This window comes from Ptychodera flava, chromosome 9, assembly GCF_041260155.1.
Source record: "Ptychodera flava strain L36383 chromosome 9, AS_Pfla_20210202, whole genome shotgun sequence".
Lineage (NCBI taxonomy): Eukaryota > Metazoa > Hemichordata > Enteropneusta > Ptychoderidae > Ptychodera > Ptychodera flava.
Window position 1 is genome coordinate 42481570 of NC_091936.1, and position 24036 is coordinate 42505605.

General features: G+C 38.0%; 1 protein-coding gene and 1 long non-coding RNA gene across 2 annotated transcripts; both read left to right on the forward strand.

Moving 5' to 3' along the window:
* The first annotated feature begins 453 nt into the window (after nt 1-453).
* Nucleotides 454-20016, forward strand: LOC139141325 (uncharacterized). The gene is made up of 10 exons (XM_070710954.1): nt 454-538; nt 1033-1091; nt 7570-7659; nt 8020-8130; nt 8408-8542; nt 16093-16195; nt 16540-16700; nt 17145-17340; nt 17688-17816; nt 19801-20016. Exons 1-10 carry the CDS (start codon nt 454-456, stop codon nt 19998-20000), a joined length of 1269 nt encoding a protein of 422 aa, XP_070567055.1. The 3' UTR covers nt 20001-20016.
* Nucleotides 20017-20990: 974 nt separating this feature from the next.
* Nucleotides 20991-23593, forward strand: LOC139139686 (uncharacterized). The gene is made up of 3 exons (XR_011553866.1): nt 20991-21100; nt 22272-22397; nt 23382-23593. It is a non-coding gene; the product is annotated as an uncharacterized lncRNA (long non-coding RNA).
* The last annotated feature ends 443 nt before the right edge of the window (nt 23594-24036 follow it).

The window sequence follows — 24036 nt, forward strand, 5'->3', positions numbered from 1 at the left end:
CTGCCAATAATTGACCATGATATAGCAAAGTCCTAGTCCTTGTTCTGGAGATAAAAAAATTAATTTTGACTGTTCATTACCGTTGTCATATGTTTTGTTATAGAATGATTGCATGTTACTAGCGAAGCTCGTTTTGAAGTTGTTACCAATGACGCCTATGTTAACCTCCTCATTGTCTCCTGTGAGACTTTTACTTTGTACATAACACTCCAAAGTCACAATTCAAATCTTGGCAATTACGAAGATCTGGGCGATCTTTACGTTGTTTCCGGCGATTGCCCTCTGTTATGTGATTTGATTATACAGGCCATATTCTCCATGCAACTGTAGCTCACTTTAATTGTGTTTCTATTGATAATCCTGTGTAGCCCAGATTCCTTTGAGAAGTGTTGATCAACAAGACGAAGGAATTGCTTGACAATGATAGTTTCAAAGTTTGGTTTCTTCAGTAACATGATAAGTTTCAAGATTTCGTCGCTAGTCTTCTGTGCATGGCTCAGCCTCCAAGAAAACAAAGCTGATACAACCTTACATAAAAGTGAGTCAAATATGTATTTCTCTGAGGGATTTTTTCTCAAATAGACCAATGTTTTACACGTTTCAATTTACTATTTTTTATCTTTGAAAAAATATACCCGACTCTCGCAAAATGTATCTGTTCACTCTGCTGCTATGGTTGTACCCATACATACACGTAGATACATAGATACAGATACATAGATACATTATACATACACACATAGATAGATAGATAGATAGATAGATAGTAGATAGATAGATAGATAGATAGATAGATAGATAGATAGATAGATAGATAGATAGATAGATAGATAGATAGATAGATAGATAGATAGATAGATACATAGATAGATAGATAGATACATTATACATACATGTACATACACATAATTTCAAACCGAGAAAGACTGCAATGGTAATGCTAGGCGTTGCCCTATTGCTATGCAAATGCTACAATTACAAACATTGTACTTTACTGGTAAATGTAATTATCATTTACAATTTTCGTTGTAGATCGTGACATTTGTGGTACGTTGGTCGAAGGAAGTTCCTTTTCAAAGAAACTGACAGAGGTATTTGTTAACCATTGTAATCCAAATTGTTCTTCTGTCTTAATATGTTGACGTTTAAAAAATTAATTCTTTTAACTAACTAGTACTCTTGAAAATATCAATGTCTAAGTGGCATCGCGCTTTTGTAAAAGAGGTACATTTTGTTCAAACCACGTTTACAAGATAATAATTCTATCAGACGAGATTCCTCGCGACTCGCGTGAGGTTTCTTTAGAATTGTTCGCGTGGCTTAATAACTGGAAATTATAGCATGACATGCTCTTTGAGTACCGCACCAAGTAAAAATGTGTGTACTAGTAACCCGCAAGTACTTCACTGTGATGCATTATATTGCCCAACCACTTTTCCGTATCAAGCAAGAGACTTGCACCATAACGATGTATTAAGAACGGAAGTGCGTTCTTACAAGCTCGTAGTTATAGAGGTTCCAATCTAATGCCAAATAACATTGTACACACTTTATCCGCTCTCGTTGCGCTCGTTTTTAATCATGCTAAAAGCTGGCACTCTTGTGGTTCATTGGTTGCTAGGTATTAAAGCCTGCACTGATGTGTGTAGTGCGACGGTGGCTGTTATATAATCAGAATAATAGCATGTTCTATTTATGTGGTGACAGACATATTTCGTTAAATATTGGGATTTTGCTGCCAAAGTTCGGTACAAAATCTTAATATGAAATATGCCTACCCCCTCATTCCCCTTCCGCAAATGTACCCACTCCATCTTTTTCCGACCCGTAAAAAGCGGGCGCTTCGTAAGTTTAAAATCACGTGTAATCAATATTTAATTTCTAATTTCAATCAACTGTGAACATTGCTTAATATTGTCATCATTGTTATTGAGTGAACTCTGGAATGCCAAATGCCATACTTTGTAGGTCCGCGGGTAGTGCGGATGGCCAAGTAAAAATCAAATCTGTTTCGAAAGAAGAGATTCATTTGACGTTATTTTGAATCATGAATTAGCGTAAAGATATCAATTTTTATATAGCAGGGCGAATCTGGAAGTTACTGTTTGAAGTTTTTATACTAGAACAAATTTATGGAACAAAGTTTCAGCCTGTTACATCGTATGCATACATAATATTACGATGTCGACAGATCGCGCCAAAAGGACCGGATCTTCACTAAATTTACCACTTTACTACTTATTCTCCCCACATCTCCGTCACAAATGGCCACGTCGCCTGCCTTTGTGATGAAACATGAGGAAAAGGTCCCTTCCCTGCATTAGTATTAGGCCGAACGAAAAATTGTGCTGTTCCGATAACCCGACCTACCCTATTTTTTACCTGCCGACGCTAATTTTAGAGCTCGGGAAAAAAAGAAGAAAAAAACCCGTAAAATCACGCGTACGCTATTGGCATTTGATTTCTGCTTGAACGAGGACGGTCTTTTATTTTGTCCTTTTATATGTATGATACATTTTTCTGGAAATATTGTGGCCAGTGTTTGAACCGCCCTGAACTCCTGAAAAGTGCATATCTAAAAATAAAATATTTTGGAAAAAAAATCCAGCTGACCTACCTAGCCATTTTTGAAAACCATGTTATCGGAACAGCAAAATTTATTTATTTTTGGCCTTACATGGTCGACACTTGAAAATATGCAGACTTCAAATTCAAATGTAGAGTCACTTGTTTGAAATATAAATCATTCCTTCATCATTTGTTTACAGTGTTTTTGCGACCTTTTGATAGCTGAGGAAAGCTTTTGACATCGCAGCTGTAAACCATAAGTGCAAGCAAATAGCTATCATGACATTTCATAATAAAATTTTATGCTGGGACTTTGAGCTTTCTGACTTGTGCATGGCCGCATGGGCTTTTGCTCGCATAGGTGTTGCTGTATACTCAACATAAAATAACACTCTGAAGCCAGTGGCATAATGAATGATAAATCAAAATAATTATTACCAAAAAGAGATGTTACAGGTCATCTCTGAGCTCAGTAAGGTTTCTGAGCAAGCGATCGAAAGTTTGATTTGGAAACACTCGACACAGAAGTTTCTCAACTTTGCTAATTTGCATGCTCCGCATTGCGTTACTCATTTCTTTGTGTTCGGCAACTTCTCAAAACAACATGGAGTAAGTTTCTTTCTCAGTTCAGCTCTATACAACTTCAAAAAAGAAAAAAAAACCAACTGATAACAGGCTTTTGGTACCAGTCATCACATAGAGACTACACGATTACAAGCAGATAATTCAAACGTACCTGTGATATCGCTTCGGTGCCGTGCGTGTCGATCACGCTTGGGTCAAGGGTCATCGACAGGTTCCGTGGCGATGACCCTTGATCCGAAAGCGATCTGGATACGCTGTGCCAGAGCATGAGCACCGCGCTGCTGCGATATCACAGCTACAAACGAAGCTATGCTGTTATGGACAGACACAACAGCACTTGTATACGGAACCTTAGATTCCAACTGCTAATTTGCATACTCAGTGGCATTACGTTACTCATTTCTTTGTGTTCGGAAACTTCTAAAAACAACATGGAGTAAGTTTCTCTATCACAATACAATGTCAATGACGACAGCACTGCCTTACACCAAGTTCAGCACTATTTACCAGACTGAATGACAATCTCCATGAGTTGCAACACAGCATGTACGGGCACCAATGGCATTATATTGACAGAGACGTCGAAGACTTCCAATGGATTATTAATTCCCAAAACATTGACAAACTCGTTCAAAACTGAAGCATGAATCGCTCTAGTTACATATCTTCATGGCAGTACGTCAATTTGGGCAGGATGGCTTGGATTAGAGGCTGGATGTCTCATACACTCAGAGCGAACACTGCAGGACGTCACCACATCCACCACATTGCTACTACTCACTAACTGAATACATAGAATAAGAATCATATCACCAGTGGCGGCGCTCTACATATTGGTATAATTTACATAACAAAGGACGCATTACATATTTTTCGCTACACAGCCATCTACGAAAAGGAACCACTGTCAATAAGTTTTTGATATTTTTGTGAAAAGGAAATATGGTTTGAAACTTACGTTGAGGCAAAAAATTTAAAATCGACCTGCTTCAAGTTCTTCGTCGAAGATCTTAGCATATCACATGTACTGCATTGAAATTAATTGCTCACGCAACATGTCGAATCATCATTCGGTTAAAGAACATCAATCGACTTCGAGACTTGAAATCGTAAGAAACTGCACCATTCAAATCATCTGCTGGTAATTGGGTAGTCAGAACAGGCCGTGTGAAAGTTGCTGATGTGCTGCATTGAATAAGCTCTTTCTCTGATTGGTCCATTGTCACTATTCACAGCGATTTAGGGAGTCTATTTGTATTTTTTGCTCACGTGTTCACACACGTGAGCATATGTCGCAGCGATGTCTGTCTGTCTGTCTGTCTGTCTGTCTGTCTGTCTGTCTGTCTGTCTGTCTGTCTGTCTGTCTGTCTGTCTGTCTGTTGGTCCAATATCTCAAAAACGGCTGATCAGATCAGAATCAAATCTGGTACATAGATTCAGTTAGCAAACGGCAAGAACTGATTAGTTTTTGGTGGGTGTGGCTTGCATACTTTTTGCTCATTTGCATAATTAATGATTTTAGAAAAAACGGATATACATTAAAAACAACTGCACATAATTTGATGAGATTTGCTACAAATGTTGATCACACCAAGACATATCAGCAGTGGGAACCATTAAGGGGTGACATGAAAGATAAATGCTAATGTGCATATTTAATGAACTTTCCTAATTAGGGCTATATATCTGCTTTGACTTGATCAAAATTAACCAAACTTGGTATGTGTGTTGAAGATACTATGATTTAACATTATTGAAAGTCATTAAGCATTTAAACTTCAGCCATTTCCTAATTTGCATATTTATGAACTTTGCTAATTATGGATATATATTTGAATTGATTGGACCAAAGTAGATGAAACTTGCTATATACATTAAAGATACTATGATACAACATTATTGAAAGTCATTATAGCAGTTTTACTTCAGCCAATTCCTTGTTTGCATATTTAATCAACTTTCCTAATTAGGGATCTATACTGGGATTTACTTGATCAAAGTTGGCAAAACTTGCTTTGAACATTGATGATTATACCAGGTTAAAACAATATAGAAAGTCATTTCACATTTTCATGTCAGCTAATTTATAATTTGCATATATCCAATGAGCTTTCACAGTTCAGCATATATGGCTCGAAGGACGTGGCTAAAGGTAATTACATTTGCTATATAAAGTGATGGTACAATGACAGCAGTCAAAGAACTTTAGTATTTTTATTTCAGCTAATTACATAATTGTATACTTCATGATCTTTTAGAGTTAATCGGCTGTGAATATAGTTCATTATGTTGATCATAATACTTTCAATGAAGTTGCAAAAATGTGGCAAAGGTTCAAATTTACACATAACTGCAATATAATGAAACACGTGAGCATTTTCAGTTCATGTCTTTTTTTAATTATATTGGTAAGATTCAGCTACCCAATTGGATAACAGCTTATACAATGCATGCTGCACATTAGCCCTGTGAAAGTCCCGGTTTGCATAGTAAGCTTAATTGTACAAAGACCAGTTCAATCCATCGTGATCTGACAACTATGTACATACTGATCCCATATGCATTGCCGTCAACTTAGTTGCAGTGAGAGAGCAATTTGAATACTTAATGAATGATAATACAGGGGCAGCAAACTAACCTGGTCGTGCAAAAATGTCTTCGCAAGCAGTTCGGTCGGGAGCGGGAGGGCAGATGTTGCGTTGTTTCAGTGGGCGGGGGAAGAGGGCATCTGATTTATGTCATGGGTGAGGAAGAGGGCAACTCTCATTTATCAGTAGGCCAAGAAAATAAAATTTTTACTTATATTGGCTGACCTGAAAAAAACAACAACGGGCAAATCATGTCAAATTAGAAGGCTGTAGGGAACGTTTGTTGAGAAGAGTGGGGACTGGGGAGTTTTCTGATGGTGACAGGAGCACTGGGAAGAAACAAATGTTTTGTGGGAGGGGAAGCCTTTTAAAATCGTGGCTGGTGGTCTTGCGAACAGCTTTTAATTTCCAAGCCATCATTTTCTTTTACCCTATTTGTTAATGCTATACTTTCACTTGAAAATACTGAAATTCTTTTTTGAAATTCGCGATTCGTAGATGGCTGTGTAGCGATTCGGGGCAGGTTGCTACAGCTGATAATATACACATTTCTTTGCTAACTCTGTCTGAAGACTGCAACTTGAATTAATATTCTGACAATTGGTAAAGATTACACAGACAATTTCAATAGTTTCATGGGATGCACATTTTCATTTTCCCAAGAATAAGGTCTAATTGCCCCCAAAAGTATGATACTTTTCTAGAGACAATATCAATATCCTTCCTCTTGAAGTCTGCAAACAGTATGAATTTTCACATGGCCTGATTGTGCACCATCTTCTTAGTCTTCACTCTGCTATATGCAGCCAGCAGTGCTTTATACTTTGTGAGTCCGTAATATATTCCTTGCATTATCTCAGTTTTCTTAATAATTTGGTAGTTTTCAAAGAGATGTACTATACTTTAGGAGGGCTTAGCAAATTCAGTATTACAAGAGAGCCAATTTAAAATAATGCGAACGAAATATGTTTTCGTGTGACGCGTGTTCATCGGCCATTTCCTGTCTCTGACCCCAAAAAGTGCAAATTATTTGACTAATGGATGATCGCGTTCTGTGAACTACAGCGGATGACACAATTCAAGGTGACAGAGGTTTTGCACTCTTACTCCCCATTTGTGACAAATATATGATATAAGACCAAATCACGATGTCATCATGTGCTTCTTTGGACTATTACATCAACAAATAATTATTCGAAATGTTGTCACAGCAAAGCTCAAGAAGAAAACTGCCATCGGTATGTTCGTGAAGCATTTATTGTAAGTGAAAGTGGACAATATATGATATAAATAAGAAAAAAGTGGTCAGTGATGTTGTTGTCATCTACGATAATATACGATAAAGTCGGTTTTCTCAAGTATTGAGGGACCTGTGAAAAATAATCTCACGCCATAATGGGCTGAGATGGAATATCTTACAGGTAATGCGTAATTTCTGTCTCACACGAACTGGGGAATTTCTGTCTCACACAAGCCGGGCAGAAATTCCCGAACCCGTGTGAGACATTCAATCCCAACCCACTGAGTGAGAGATTCTATTGATCTCATGAAATTTATACGAACAACTCAGGCTAACACAGCTTCGAGAAGCTGCAGCTGAGGCTAGGATGCAGTAAGCCATGGCAAAAGGTTAACGTAGAAGTGATGAGAAAATTCTAGCAGGCGCCATTTCGATCATAATTGTCAATCGTGACGATATCAGTAACGCATGCGTAAATTGCATGACCTACAGAAATTTTGGAATGATAGATGGCTACCCATCCGCTAACAATATCCTCCATGTAATTCCATTCATTCTCTTATCAAGGTGTGTTATTTCTACATTCAGGTGTCTCTCATTGGTACAGAGATTGTAGTGATAGAAACTTCAAATGATAACCCTACCAGCCATTTCTTTATAGAAGAAACTACGAACAAGGTTTGTTATACCTATAGTGTATCCGTCTTGGAATGCGATGGTGTAAACGGGAAAAAGCAAGCTCAACTTGGACTTACTGACTTATATTGTGCAAGTTATTTTCAATTTGCAGACGCTTGCTGTTTTGGTCGGGATTCGGGCAAAGCTTCCATTTATTTTTCTCAGATAGTTTCAGTGCCCATCGAGACTTAAGGAAATATAGCCTATAAATTGAAAAGGTTCTGTGATGCCGAGAAAGTATTCTATAATTGTGTGGTTTTCCTGCGACAATATAGATATCAGATCGTTGTAAATGAAGAACATACATGTAGCTGCGCAGACAAGGTTTTGTTCACAGGTTTAAACATTTATTGTATTCAGGATGGGAGGTTTGATGTAAGCAACAATGGCACTGTGTACCTTTCGGGATATCTCGACTTTGACATCGATCAAAATTATACGCTGAGTGTCTTATCCTACGATGGACTCAATGTAAGTTAACATTTCAGTAAAATTTAGGTAACATTGTATAATGATTGTCACTTCAAATGGTTTCATGGTAGTAATCAAATCAGGTTCATTTCTATTAGTTTTGAACAGAAAAAAGAACAGGAATTTGTAGTTGATGCGGTTGTCATTGAGCGTATTGGTTAATTTCGCCATTTTATTTTTTTCATGCATCTAGCATCATGTTTGCTTTAACCATTTCCCCTTTTCTTTATTGCTTACTGAGATCTTTATAATTAACCAAAAGTATTCTTATTACCAGGCTACAGGCGAAGGCGTATGTGTTAAGCACACCATAGAAGTCACCGTCGTAGATGATGAACATTGGCCAAGACCTTTTAATGAAAGTTGCTGTGCCTGTCAAAAGGACAAGTCCCGTTACCGGCCGGACGACTACGTATGTGTGTGTGGTGGTGGTGGTGGTGGTGTGTGTGTGTGTTTTTAAACATATGTATTATTTTAAACACAACGTAATAATAATATCTGCGACTTAAGTTGCATATATCTTGACTACAAGACATATTAAGCTAAACTTTGGAAAGAACTCCAAAATGTGAATGGCTTGATGGTACCAATTTGCTTTGTCGCCGGGTATTTTAGGAGTACAATAGAAGTCGTGTACTCCTACTGTCGTAGTTCGAAATATATTATTTGCATGCGGGGACCATGTTAGTTGGGAGTCCATAAAAGAACGTTTTTTCAAACAATACGAGAGTTATTTCCCATTATCATATACCCATGTCAGTATCGCTCAATCCAAGTGACGTTTACCGTGAGTATCGACCTTAATATTTTACGGTGAGAGTCGACACATGCTCTATAAACGTCATCAGTTTTAAAGTATCCCTGATCTACGTTTGCAATCGAGAGTTAGGTAAAATAGCTTCCGCTCTCCACATAAGCTTACGATGCCATATTGCCGACATATAAATTTTAAGGATTTTGAGGAACAAGGAAATTTCGGGAAGGAATAATTTGTCGAATCGTGCAGTGCTATCCCGTCATTGTTTCATCAAAGTTCATACAGTTCTTTAGACAAAATATAGAAAACATTTTACCGTTAGCATGGTACGGTCTACCTCCGAACAGGTACACGTAAAGGTAGTGAGCGAGTGTCTCCTGTTGACATGGCAACGAAATATATGTGAACAAACAAATCACCGCATCTCTTCGCTCCGTACGACGCACAGGCATGATGTGAGCTTGGTAGTTTTAATAGTGAAGAGTTTTATGCTGTGAGTTTATGCTACGTGTCAAAATTCTCACACGTACGCTATCACCAAGGTGTGAAACAGACTTGTCCGGACGGCAAATTAAATGCCCGTTCTTGTCAAAAAATAAACACAAATCCTACATTCGTTCGATGCGGAGGGCTCTCTGCTTTCCAAAATAAACACACTCATGTCACGATAAAATGAAATCTTCTGAAGGAGTCTGCCATGTATTGACAGATTCGGCGTTTCTGGTGTCCATCGCTGTAATGACGCAATTCATTATCTATCTGTACTGAGTTCTCTTAGAAAAAAATAAGGATCAGGTTTTTGTCGTTTTGTATTTACACTACTGATTTCATAATGAGCACGCTTTGTGAAATAGACTTTCAATTAATTTGCAAATATTCAGTTATCGCAGGTATATTGCACTCAAGGGTCAATAGGGCACGCCGAAAACTGTAACTGAAGGATTAGTTTGTGGCTTGTGATAATGCATTTTATGCAATTATGATCCCCTGCCTTCGTTAAGTAACACACTGAACCCCCTAATCCCGAGTGAGCATTTCAAAAAACCTGTTGACCCCTATCGCTATAGTAAAAAAACAGGATGACACCCGTGGATCCAACTTCCCCAAACCGAAGAAAATGACCAATCCCTCACCTAACTACCCGAAATAGAGCATTGCATACAATTTTGGTAAATCAATCAAATTAGGAGGCATCTTTCTCGATACATTCAGCGAAATAAAAAGCCTATTTCGACTTAATTTGCAATTTAAAGTGAAGGTTGAGATGCAATTGACAGCAATAAACAAGAGACATTCCAAATAATGTGCAAATACAATAAGCGTTGCCAATCGCGTCTGGGCTCTTCATCACGTTAAAATTTCGATTATTGTACTTGGGCCTCAGCCCAAGTACATTTGTTTTCATTCCGTGGGAAAAAAACTGTAAGGTATAACCATTTCTGGCTGAGACCAGGGAGGGCAAAACGTATTGGCTTCATCTTTCTTGGCATAATAAATGGCGTAATGATGTTAACTGAATGGAAGTGCTGCTCTCAGCCAGTTATTGAATAAGTGAGATGTGAATATAAATGCTTCTCTATCTGAGTTTTTGCCACAAAATCTTCTGAATATAATCAAAATGTGCATCGAAATGCAACAATTAATGCACCCTCCGTTTACTAGGCGATGGCACGACCCTTGCTACACCCACTGGACGAGCCAAAGTGGGGGGGTAATTTCGGTTTGGTCGAACAGGAGGGCTCGAGACCAGAATTTAACATTTAAACTTGAAACATGTTTAATCACTGACAAGATGTAGATTAGTGTTAATCAAAGAGAAAGTTTGAAAAGGAAAGGTTTTATATCCCGGACACAATGAAAAACATTACGACTGGAAACTGTACCCCCGGTTGAGAATAGTAATGCCCACAGCGATGGAGAACACTTATCCTTGAGCTGAGAAAACCAGACCATCATTTCGAAATAGAGCTGCAGATTCGAGAAGCTCGCCAAAAATAGCTAGGTACACCCCATAAAGGGGTGGTTTCGAGTCTTGAGGGCAAATTTCGCCTCCTTCATTTAGAAATCGCACGTTTGTTTTTCCAGGGGAACACATCATTTGACACAAAATTTGCATGAAAAGGGGTCGCCAGTAAGCACGTGGTCAAATCTGGCATAAGAAACAATATGAAATGTTGGGTAAAGCCAGTCCAAAATAAACTGATTTGAACTTTTGTGTTTTGTAATTTATACCACTGCAGTAACATGACTTTTTTTGACAACATCACACAATGTAATACGTTTTGAAACCGAATACTCCGACGTATTCTGTGTCCCCTTTGCTAAAAAATACGGTATGCCGATTACCATGTAAGGAGATGATGACGTCAAGACAGATTTGTAGTGCGTTTGGTCTTGGATGGTGCACGAAGTTTTGTCGAGGTAGCTAGCTTGTGTATTTATTTCCTAAATGGGAGATATTAGGGTCGATCTAAAAGAAGGCCGAAAAATGTTATGATACTCTAAGCGAGCTGAACTCCAATGCGAATGGTTGGATAATTTGGAGGATGTCTAGAATGATCTCGTCTCATTGGCGGTCAGTATTGAATTTCAACTGCGTCACAAGTTTGCGTCGAACGGCCAACGAACGATATTTTAGAAATCTGGAGACATGGCACATCGCAGTTTTATTTTAGTATTTTATATTTTACAAAAGATGTAAGAAGCAATGATTTTGTTGAAAATTCTGAAAAAAATATAGGAAGATTTGATCGCGAACACATTTTCACTTGGGGGTCAACTAGCCCTGCGTACGATGCTGTGTGTTCCGCTACAGCTACCGCCCCGCTCACCACAGCCCTGCAAAGACCCGTACGTTGGGTCGGTGACTTCAAATCCATTTTGGGACTTGACGTAAAAAGCCAAATTACTGCCGAAATTCAGCGTTCTTGGGCCCAAGTCGTATCCCAGCCTACCTCAGCTACTCGATCGCTTCCAAAAATGACAGTCTTTTATTCACTTCTCGTAAATAACCGTCGATGTCGGCAACTCTCTCGCTGGCCCTGCGTACGATGCTGTGTGTTAGCTGTAGCACATAGCATCGTACGCAGGGCCAGGGGTCAACATGGGGTCGCAGCCATGTTGCCTCAAAACTTATTTCTGTCTGCACTCAAAACTCAAAAATGTCGCATATGAACCTGAAAAATCGATGTAATTTTGTCAAACTTTGGCGAAATTTCAGCCTATAGACAAAATTTCATCTAGGTAAGGTAAATTTACTGAAATTTGATCGACAAATAATCCTGAGCTTGAACGTGACAGCTCGCCTTCTCCGGGAAGTCATGCATCCGGCCAGCTGCCCATATGGCCGGGTGCATGAGATTGTTTTCAAGCGACGGCGGCAGACCGTACGGGGCTCTGGATATGAACCTACCGCCGGTGTAGCTGTAATAACTGTTGCGTTGTTTTTAATCACCACGGACGAAGTCCGAGGAGACTTATAGGTTTGGTCATGTCTGTGCGTCCGTCCGTCCGTTCACGCCTAGTACCCAACCCCATACAGATGCACGTCGATTTGTTTCACAATGCTATCAAATTTGGCCGTGTTAGAGGACTTTTTAGTTTACACCTCCATAGACTCCCATGTATAAGGCAGTTGAGTTCTCCATAGACTCGCATGTATGATGCCAAGAAAAATAAAAAAATTTAGTTTCTCATCGTATTCATATTGCTAGTCTGGCAGAGACCCTGCGATTCGCGTTCTCCCCTGTTGGAACACGCGCGCGCCCTTCAGAGACGCGACGCGAATCCCAGGGTCTGGACGTTCTTGCAAGCGACCGGTCGGATTTCTGCCTGATCCGGGTACTTTATAGAACTCCACACATCCGTTAATCAAAACAAAAATGACAGGTAGCATAGCCAAATAAAATGAAAAATGAAAAATAAAAACATACCGCGTATATAGGTCTACCAGCTACTAGTATATATTCTCTCCGCCAAGTTAGATAGGTTTTTCTTTTGACGTCACTACCCTTATGAATATTCATATACTTGCAAGAACGGACAGTCGCTGTGTCTGGCAGCGCGTGCTCACAGCTGCACAGCCTTCGAATGCAGGCCCATCGCGGCGCGCACAAAACAAGGCACAGCGACTGTGGAGAGTCTATGATATTGCCTAAAGGATGCAGTGACAGTTTTTTTGTCCCCACGGATAAAGTCCATGGGGCTTATAGATTGGCTCATATCCGTCCGTGAGTCCATCAGTGAGTCCATCGGTTCACGCAGATATCTCAGACATTTTGACAAAATATCATGTGACCTTGGTGACCTTTGACCTCAAATATACATTATTGTCCATAACTCAGTAACCACAAGTGCTAAACCTTTCATATTTGGTATGACGGACACCTTATGATGCCACATATTGTACTCCATTAATATGTGCATATCTAATTATGAGCGAGCCAATAGAGCAAGAGGTCTGATTTCTGGTATATAGGGATAAGTTAACAATATAATTTGTTTGACAAAACTTCTCGTGACCTCAATGACCTTTGACCTCAAATATACATATTTGTCCACAACTCAGTAACCACAAGTGCTACACCCTTCATATTTGGTATGAAAGGACACCTTATGACACCATATATTGTACCTCATTAATTATGTGCATATCTTATTTTGAGCGAGCCAATAGAGCTAGAGGTCTGATTTTTGGTATATAGGAATAACTTAGCAATACAATTATTATGACAAAATGTGACGTGACCTCAATGACCTTTGACCTCAAATATATATATATTTGTCTACAACTCAGTAACCACAAGTGCTACATCCTTCATATTTGGTATGATAAGACACCTTATGACACCACATATTGTACCTCATTAATTATGCGCATATATAATTTGAGCGCGCCAATAGAGCTAGAGGTCTGATTTTTGGTATATAGGAATAACTTAGCAATACAATTATTTTGACAAAATATCACGTTACCTCGATGACCTTTGACCTCAAATATATATATTTGTCCACAACTCAGTAACCACAAGTGCTACACCTTCATAAATGGTATGATGGGACACCTTATGACACCACATATTGTACCTCATTAATTATGCGCATATCTAATTCTGAGCAAGCCAATAGAGCTGGATGTCCGATTTTTGGTATATAGGGATAACTATAGGGTAGAAATCTAAATATGCCCATCTAAATATTAGACATCTACCATCGAGAACAAAAGAAATTTGCTGTAATTTGAATATTTAAGGAATTTAAGCAATTCCCGCTATAAATAAAGAACCCCTGCCTCAAACTCCACAAAAGTTGCTAGACATATTTTGCCGTTGTCATGCCATTGCTTCGTTTAATAACCAGTTAATCAAATGCCTCATTGACAGGAGGAAATTCAAGACCATATTTGAATAGTAGTATATATTGTCCTCAAAATTACTCTATCACGGCCCAAGTACTCATTGCCTTCAGCAATACTGCCTTGTTATTATTATTATTATTATAATCTTTATTTAAACTCGATAACTCCATAGGTGAAACACCTCTTTTCGTGGAGGTCGAATAGACAAAAGAAAGTCATAAAACACTTTACAGCACAAACATGAAAACACAAAAAACACACAAGAACAAATAGATATAAAAAACTACGAAAAGGCATCAGACAAGTAAGTATTATACAAACAGTTGTTACAAGATTTCTTAAAACTAGTCAGTGACTCAGAGTCCCTTATTGATTTGGGGAGATTGTTATATTCATCCACACCCGCAACTGACAAGGTGTTCTGATAGAGAAGTGTACGTGCCTTGGGAACTTTAAGGAGATTCTGATCGGAAGAACGAAGTGATCTAGAAGGGACGTAATTATTGAACAAACTGGTTATGTAGTCGGGGGTTAGATTGTGAGTTGCTCTGTAAATTTGGGCCATACGGTTACAACGGAGTTTCAAGTTAATAGGCAGCCAATGAAGCTGAGTATACATTTGAAAAGTGGAAAGAGGCGGAACAATGTCAAGAATAAGTCTCATTGCACGTCTCTGTAGACGCTCCAATGCATAGATATTGCTACTGGAAGTAAAGCTCCAAACATTAGAACAGTAATTGATGTGTGGTGAGATGAAACAATAATAAAATAGCTTGCGTGAGTGGAGAGGAAGAAATTTTTTGATGCGTGCCAAAAGAAACAAATTGGAATTGATTTTGCTTTCAATGGTTGAAATGTGTTCACACCAGTCAAGGTTATTAGAAATAGTGACCCCTAGCAACCTCTCTGATGAGACGCGGTCAATAGTTTTACCAGCCAAAGTGAGGTTGAAGTTTTCATTGTTAATGTGCCGTCTCTTCTGAGAAGATGTGATAATCATTGATTTTGTCTTACTGGGACTGATACAAAGTTTGTTAGTAAGACACCAATTTTCAACTATTTTTAGATCAGCATTCAGGTAAGTAGAAATGGTGTTTAAGGACTTGTGTGAAACATGAAGTGTTGTGTCGTCTGCAAAGGAAGTACAGGATGAATTTTCAAGGTGAAGGGGCAAATTGTTAACATAAATAATAAAGAGTAATGGCCCCAGTATGGAACCTTGCGGCACACCGACCCTGACATCAATAACATCTGAGTTTGTACGATTAAATTGCACAAATTGTTTACGTGTAAATAAGTATGATTTAAAAAAAGACAGGGTATGATCAGAACACCCGTAGGTTTTTAGTTTGGACAACAAGATTGTGTGGTCAACGAGATCAAACGCTTTGCTCAGGTCTAAAAATGCTGAGCCAACGTTGTTTCCACAATCGATTTCTTTAGTCCATGAGTGACCAGACCAACAAGAGTACTTTCACAAGAATGTTTGGCACGAAATCCAGATTGATTAGAAAAGAAGAGATTGTGTGTTTCCATGAAATTTACAAGGTGATTGTGAACATGGCGCTCGAGGAGTTTGGAAAGTACAGGAAGTACACCTATTGGCCTGTAGTTACCAGGTTCGTCTATTGGACCTTTTTTATGGATTGGACTAACACGAGCCAATTTCCATAAAGATGGAAACTGACCTTTAACGATGAATGGTATATAAACTTTGAAATTTGACCTTGACTTTACCAGAATTTTCCTGCATGTTTCAAACAGCGTCAACGATTATCTGTTTCAGTGACGTTTGAAGAATCACTATAATTCAGATAGTGTCTTATTTAATTCATAATTTCTCTTTCAGCCTTTCGTTGGCCAAGTCTTCCTCGGAGCACATAATGTACCATGTAACAAGGAGTGCGCTAATTTGTGGATAGATAGATGCTACTTGGACGTCACTGATGACTGTAAGAGTTTTCATGCCATACATTAGAACTTTACTTTGCCGTTCAAATGAGACACACGTTTAGTATAATGACAACAACGTTTGGACACAATATGAACATCAAAACATTTGTATCAATTCTCTCTCACATTGTTACATCTTAATACATTTTCAAGTTTACAAATATAAATCTTTTCTGGCGATATATGGCTGCAGACATAAAATCAGTTCAAAGGTATGTCGCTTATTTAGGTGATCAATCATCAAGTATTCGTAACTTATGCGAATAAAGTTATTTTCCATTAACGTACATTACAATGTTCCATTTTGTAATGAGAATCCATCCCTATATTAATCGCTCACTAGGTCGCTTCTCCATATATATCGTGGTAGACGGTTTGCCGCTTCAAAATGTTGTGCGGCTTTTCGCCGGCACCGTCCCATTGAATACAATCTCCTTCACCTGTGAAGAATTGAACAGCGAACACGCGACAACGATCTATGGTGGGCGTCTACTATCATATGAGGTAAATGGAATGTATCGTTGCGTGAAACTGTTTACACATAATATGGAATATGACAATGAAATTAGGTCCTACACGTTGAAGACGATCAGATAAGTTTTTAATTTCTTTTCGTTCTTTTTTAGATAACAAGAGCATTCTGCTATTTAGCAACAATCTTTTAACGTCAGTTTCTATATGAAAGAGTGGCTGGTATTTTTGCAATTTCACAAAACGTAATGTTAGGACATGTACAGGGCCATAGTTACAGCTATAGATAGCCCGACCTTTAAACTTTTCACCTATACCCCATGCAGAATCATTCCATGCGTTACTCTCACTATTGACCGAATGGTTAGGAGCTGTATAACCTTTTGAATTACTCTCTCTCTCTCTCTCTCTCTCTCTCTCTCTCTCTCCTCTCTCTCTCTCTCTCTCTTCTGAACGTGTCTTTAATTGATCATTAAGTCGCTAGATAGCTTAGCGACACATCTACAAAGAAACCGATGGTTTTTGTCAAACCAAAACAGTCACTTTGTTCGATTGGATTTCTCAGATGAATTTTCCCGACGGTTTGTTCTACAAGAAGAAACTGTTACGTGTGATATGTGGCTACCCGGTAGGAATTATAGATTCGACACTACGGGGAGATTTAGGATGCTTGGTAAGTTGAAGAACGCAGACAGTCAGGAAAGCTTAATAAAATTTTGTTTGCAATTTGGAATGACGATTAAAAGGGTGCAAAAAGCATTTCAAACGATGTTAAGTAGTATTATGGCTGACAAAGAAATTTTCAAAACGTGTTTTCATCAATAAACAGATCTACAGGTCTGACTTTTTGGCGCCTCATTTTCGAGAAGTCGGGTGTTGTCGCCCTATACACAGTTAGAACTAGATTCGAGATTGCGTGACATTTTGAATAGAGGATCTCACTTTCAGTATTCAGTTTACTATCACTGAATCATCTTTACGTTTGAATTCTGGGACGGGTTGTTATTTTCTTTATTCAAGGATGTCCGGATGGTTACTTCGGCATGGATTGTTCAGAGGTCTGCATCTGCAAAAATGGAGCGACCTGTCATGCGCTAAGAGGCTCCTGTAAGTGCGCTCCTGGTTGGCGGGGACCTGCGTGCGATATTCGTGAGTACAATTTCGAGGATAGAATGTGAGAAGCGATCAATATTCTGTTCTCAGAAACGAATTTGCAGTTTTGCTCTATTACGAAGCATTATCTTAATTAAAATCCTGCTCATTGCTTTCAATTTTTGATAATAGAATTTTCGTATTGAAGTAACACAGAATACTGACAGTATTGATATATTCCGCTCATTTGCTTTCCGAATCCTTGCTTTTAGGCCAATATTACTCAGTGGTAGTCATTATCTGGTCATGACAATTTCTTCACTTCAAAGTCCTGAAGAAATACTCAACATGTAACAGAACATAACCCCGCTTCCCTGTGTTAATGTCGGAGCAATGTCTATCTGTCTGTCTGTCTGTCTGTCTGTCTCTCTGTCTGACCGTCCGCCCATCCGTCTGTGAACGTAAATTTTCAAAACCACTGATCAGATTAAAGATAAATTTAGTACAAATATCAACTTTGAAAATTGTGACATCTGATTCGTTTTTGCTTGGCATAATAAATGATTTCAGCAAAATAGGCGATATCTCAATAACCACCTTGGATTAAATACACCCGTGGCCACTTAACTGTTGATTAGGCTTCCTTGATGAAGTTAGAAATTCTATTAATAAGAAGGCTAAACCAGCTTCACTAAGGGTTGTAATTGAGACCTAACGATTGACACACTGTGCTGACGATTGAGACAATATAGCACTTCAATTTATTAAAGCCTCTAAACGATAATTGGTTTATTGAAGCACACGTTTTTATGAGATCACTGCTATTTAAGTCATGCAGACAGTGTGTCTGGGGGAACTGAATTCAGCTACACTGATTTTCATAATTCCTAAGAGATTCTGTGACAAGGAAAAAAAATATACACAAATTCATATTTGATCTGCAGAGAAAGGTCTGTGAGTTACAGTGCCACCAGATTTTTTCCTTTGGTTTTGATAGATAGGACAAATGAGCTGTGTGAACAAGACGTTTTCATGGTTAGTACGCATGGTAATGTTATCTCAATCTTGAACACAGGGATGGCAACTAAATTCTCATTTACAACCTTCGGTAGAGGTGGTTTTGCCTTCGTATTAACGGAATTTCTGACTGCATAAAGTTGGCTTAATCAACAGCTAAGTAGCACGGGCGTAATATTGGATCACATATGCAATATGGTATTGCTACAACTGACTGGAGTTTGTTGTTGTTGTCTGAATAATTAATGATATTACTACAATTAGTGAGTTCGTGTCCAGTATTTCGAGATATGTTGCATACAGTAAGTTGAAACATGACACTGCCATATCCTGTGGATCTACCTACAGGTGTATATAATTGAGGCATAGGGAAAATTTCTAGGTCAAGAAGATATGTCATGACAATGAACTTTATAATAGGGAACATATCTCTAGGTCGTCTTGACCAAAGTTAACGAAACTTGTCATGTACATTGAAGACGCTGTGATTTAAAACGAGGCAATTTAGCATTTTCACAGCAGCAAAATACTAATTTTTATATTCAACAAACGTTCCTAATTAGTGACTTTTGGTATTTTGCATATTTAATGAGCTGTTACAATTTGCAATTGGCAAATAAAACGTATAGGACTTGAGGGTAGTTAAACTTTTTACATAATGTGATGATACCATGATATCACAGCAGTGAGATATATTTAGCCTTTTCCTATCAGATAATTGCTATTTTGTATGCGTCATGATATTTTCATATCAACAAAACTCAATGAATATTGCTAGTAACATTGACCATAACATTTTTTAAAGTGGTAAACATACCAATAATGTAAGAATTCTGCAACGTAAACTATAACAAGGAAACATTTTGAGTTCATATCTGGCCTATTGAAGCGCGATGTTGCCCTCTTCGTTGAAATTCTCAGACAGATTTAAAAGTTTTTATTTACATAAATCAATATAACAATTAGTGCCGCAGCATGTGGCGTCATTTGTGCCCAACAACTTCTACCCCGTTTCATTTTAAAGGTCACAGTGAAGTTCTTTTAAACGCGTCGGACTGGGAAGTCTTCATCGGTGATCAGAAAATACTGCAAGCCCAGACATACAACATTGTATTGATGAATAGTACGGTAACGTGGTACCTGAATGGTTCCGATAGTTTTCGAAAAACTCAAAGTATTTTACAATCAGTATTGACACAAGGTAAGGCAAAGTATCATCAATAAATCAATGAATTGGTCGATCAATCAATAAAACTATTGATCAAAAGTCTGTTGGGTTTTCATAAAGCACGCTCGGATCCAGTGATTTGCTTGGCAATTTTAAAGGTGTTGAATGAGACGGGGGAAACAACAAGGCAATTCAGATCACTAGAGTGATAACGTGACCCACAAGGGCATATTAGGGAAGAGATTGAGAACTTAAACTCCGACACATCCATGTACAAGCCATCGCACACTGTCAGAACAGTTCACATTACTTTTTATTGTATTCACTAATATTTATATAATTGTATAGTAATTTTGAGACATGCTGATTAAAGCTGGAAGACAAACTCTTATGAAAGCAAAAGGATGTCTATATATTTTCTCCTGTGAGTACGTATAGCAAGCCTCTCATATCCTAAAAACATAACTCATTCACGCACTTCCCAGCTAGAGCAAAACGCAGTATTTTCATATTGCAATAAAATTTGATTTCTTCAAATTAAGATTGTATTGACGATGATGTAATGTCATCGAGATACTTGTTATCACTTTCACACACAGACACAGACGCAGACAAACACACACATATATATATATACGCGCACACACATAAAATACACACACAAATATTTTATATATATATATATATATATATATATATATATATATATATATATATATATATATATATATATATATCAGCAATGAAGCGTAAATGTCCAAGTTCATTACAGTACATTCAGAACATCGTATTAATCAATCCGAAAATCTATGTTAAATATATAAAGCTCTATTTATTTTTTTATACCCTTTGAATAATTCAAAACGTAACTTACAAATCAGTAAACCATTTGAAAGCTCTCCTTCTCCTTCTCTCTCACTCTCTCTCTCTCTCCCTCTCTCTCTCTCTCTCTCTCTCTCTCTCTCTCTCTCTCTCTCACCGAATGTCTCTCTCCGAATGTCTCTTCGAATCTCTGAATCTTTTCCATTGTACAGTTTAAACATATCTCATCTGACAATATCGAATTTTAAAGATGAATTTGCTGGAGTATATTCATGTTCAGTGCTTGATCCAAGTGGAAATAATGTCTCCGCTAAAAGAACACTATCAGTGAAAGGTTAGTAGGTGTGTAAGTGACTGGACAGAAATTACAGAGGAAGGCCGGTGTTTTACGGGGTGGGTCGCAATTTATCGCGCAAGCGGATGTGCCCAAAAATTCAAATTGCAAAACATGGAAGTTTAATTGACAAACTATTATCAATTTTCCTTACAAAACAAGCTATATTTATACATTTGATAATTTATGTAACTACTTTTTGTTTGGAGATAAAAATACATTTGTGTACAAGTTATTTGATCTTGAAATTTCATCAAAAATGTTGATTCACCAGTCCCCCTGTAATTTCTGTCCAGTCGCTTACCATTGATTGTACCAAATTATTTACTTAAGTAAATATATATATTAATGCACCGGGATGACGCTGTCCACTTATCATATAATAACATTTAATTAGCCATAATCGATCCCCGGCCGCGTACTTTTATGTTTGTTTATGTACGGGAAGAACATCCATTTAAGGTAGGGGACTAGCCATGACTTGCACAGTCTCGGCCAATTCCATTGGTTTGCATGTACAAGTACAAGAAAACACCCGTGTAATATTGTCATTGTCTTTAAAATTGCCAGCCTCAACACTCTCTGACAACAAAATGTCACATTTCCCATTACGCAACAGGAACTGCTACGACACGAATATTTCTATCCTCGATAATTTGAGAATCTTTTACACGCTTTATTCACTATGTATACTCCAACCATCGTCTTTTCGTACGTTCCTAACACTGACAAAACGTCTGCCTATCCCCTGTCTGTCTGTGTGTGTGTGTGTCTGTCTGTCTGTATGTATGTATGTATGTATGTATGTATGTATGTATGTATGTATGTATGTATGTATGTATGTATGTATGTATGTATGTATGTATGTATGTATGTATGTATGTATGTATGTATGTATGTATGTATGTATGTATGTATGTAGGTAGGTAGGTAGGTAGGTAGGTAGGTAGTAGGTAGGTAGGTAGGTAGGTAGGTAGGTAGGTAGGTAGGTAGGTAGGTAGGTAGGTAGGGTGGTAGGTAGGTAGGCAGGAAGGTTTGTAGGCAGATAGGTATGTTCATCTATTCATCCATCTATGTATGTATCTATGTTTATATATCTGGCTTTGCAATGGCATACAAATGTTCTAGTTTATCATTTCAAATACAGATGACCAATTTAATTCACTTCCAGGTTGCCATGAAAACTACTTTGGTGTAAAATGTGACTTGCATTGTGACTGTGAAAATGGCGCCTTGTGTGATCGATATCGAGGCTGTGAATGCCAAACTGGTTGGACTGGTCTTCGCTGCGATGAAGGTGGCCAAGTAACTTAACTGGGCTTTACAGAGACATCAACTATGACCTTGATTAATGTTCTCGTCAAAAGAAATAGTTTATACGACAAGAGTGGTCTTAGAAAACACCTTACTCTTCTCTTAAGGCGTCATTCTTATGTTTTCCATTGTTATATCACTGGTATAACGTTACACTTATACTTTGTTTTCTAATGTAACGACAACAGCTGTTTGTAACTAAAACAATCACTGATTTTGTCTCCGCCTGATGATTCTTAATATGATCTATTTAGCGATATATTGGATAAAAACCCAACATTGTCAATTAACATAGGGCACCCAGAGACAATAATTACATCAATTTTGCTGGCTTGTGCGCCCGACAGAACTTTTAAAGATACTGTCGTATGTTATTGTCAATGACGCACGCTCAGAGGTTCATGTCATTTACATATTAGACTATTGCACGGTAATGATCTGCTGTTTCTGAATATGTATCATAAGAATTGACATCGTAGAAACGTTCAAAATTACGGATGACCGAAAAAACCTTTGACCCAGATAGACCATGCTAGTTATGATATTCGTCGAACAGCGATAATAACACACAGTGAAATTTTAGCAGTGAAATGTGTACACTAACAGTAGTTTTACACTTAAGGGACAAAGTCGCCCATTTTTACATGAATTGTGTTTGATACGAGATACTACTAACATTGTTTGACATGTTGAAAGATACTGAATGAATGGGTTACCATGCATATATTCGACGCCGATGTTAGACAAATTAAATGAAATCATGGCGAAAATGAATTAATGGTCATGGCCATTAATTCATTTTCGCGATAGTTATGGTCACCAATTCATTCAGTATCTTTCAACATGTCAAGCAATATAAGTAGTATCTCGTATCAAACAAAATTCATGAAAACTGGGTGACTTTGTCCCTTTAATTCGTAAGTAAGGACAAACCTAATTTTGATATAACCACCTGTTCTTGTTCCAGTATGTCCATCGGGCTGGTATGGTGTTAACTGTACGTCGCAATGTCTTTGTGAGAACAACTCAACCTGCAATCCTAAGAATGGTAACTGCACATGTATCGCAGCGACATGTGGACTGTACTGCCATATTAAATGTGAATGCGATGAGAGAAAGGGTTTTACCTGTGACGAAAATGTCGAAAAATGTCATTGCGAGGGAGGTGAAGATATCCCTGAAGGTACTTAATATAAGAACTCACAATGAACGGTAATAAGGGGGGGCAAAGGATGATCGAACGTACCGTTTTTAACGAATGAATGGCAGATATAAAAAAAGATACCAATGCCCTTAATGCCGATGGTCATATGAACAAACATGCCATGCATTTTATCACAATACTTAAATAAATACAGGAAATGAAACAAGAGTAACATTTGAAGACACTATCACCGAGCAATGAAACCACAGCACCAGGAACAACCATTGTGTCTCTGCTGAACCAGTTAACTATGATACGAGACAGTCCTCCAATATTCGCTTAGGCGTAATGAAATATGTAATATGTTACTACAAAAATAGGTTCCTCAGATGATGGTGGGGCGACGATGACAACAAAGACCACACAAATGTCAACTTCTACGATGATAAAGATGACTTTGGTAATTTCATCTTCGTCG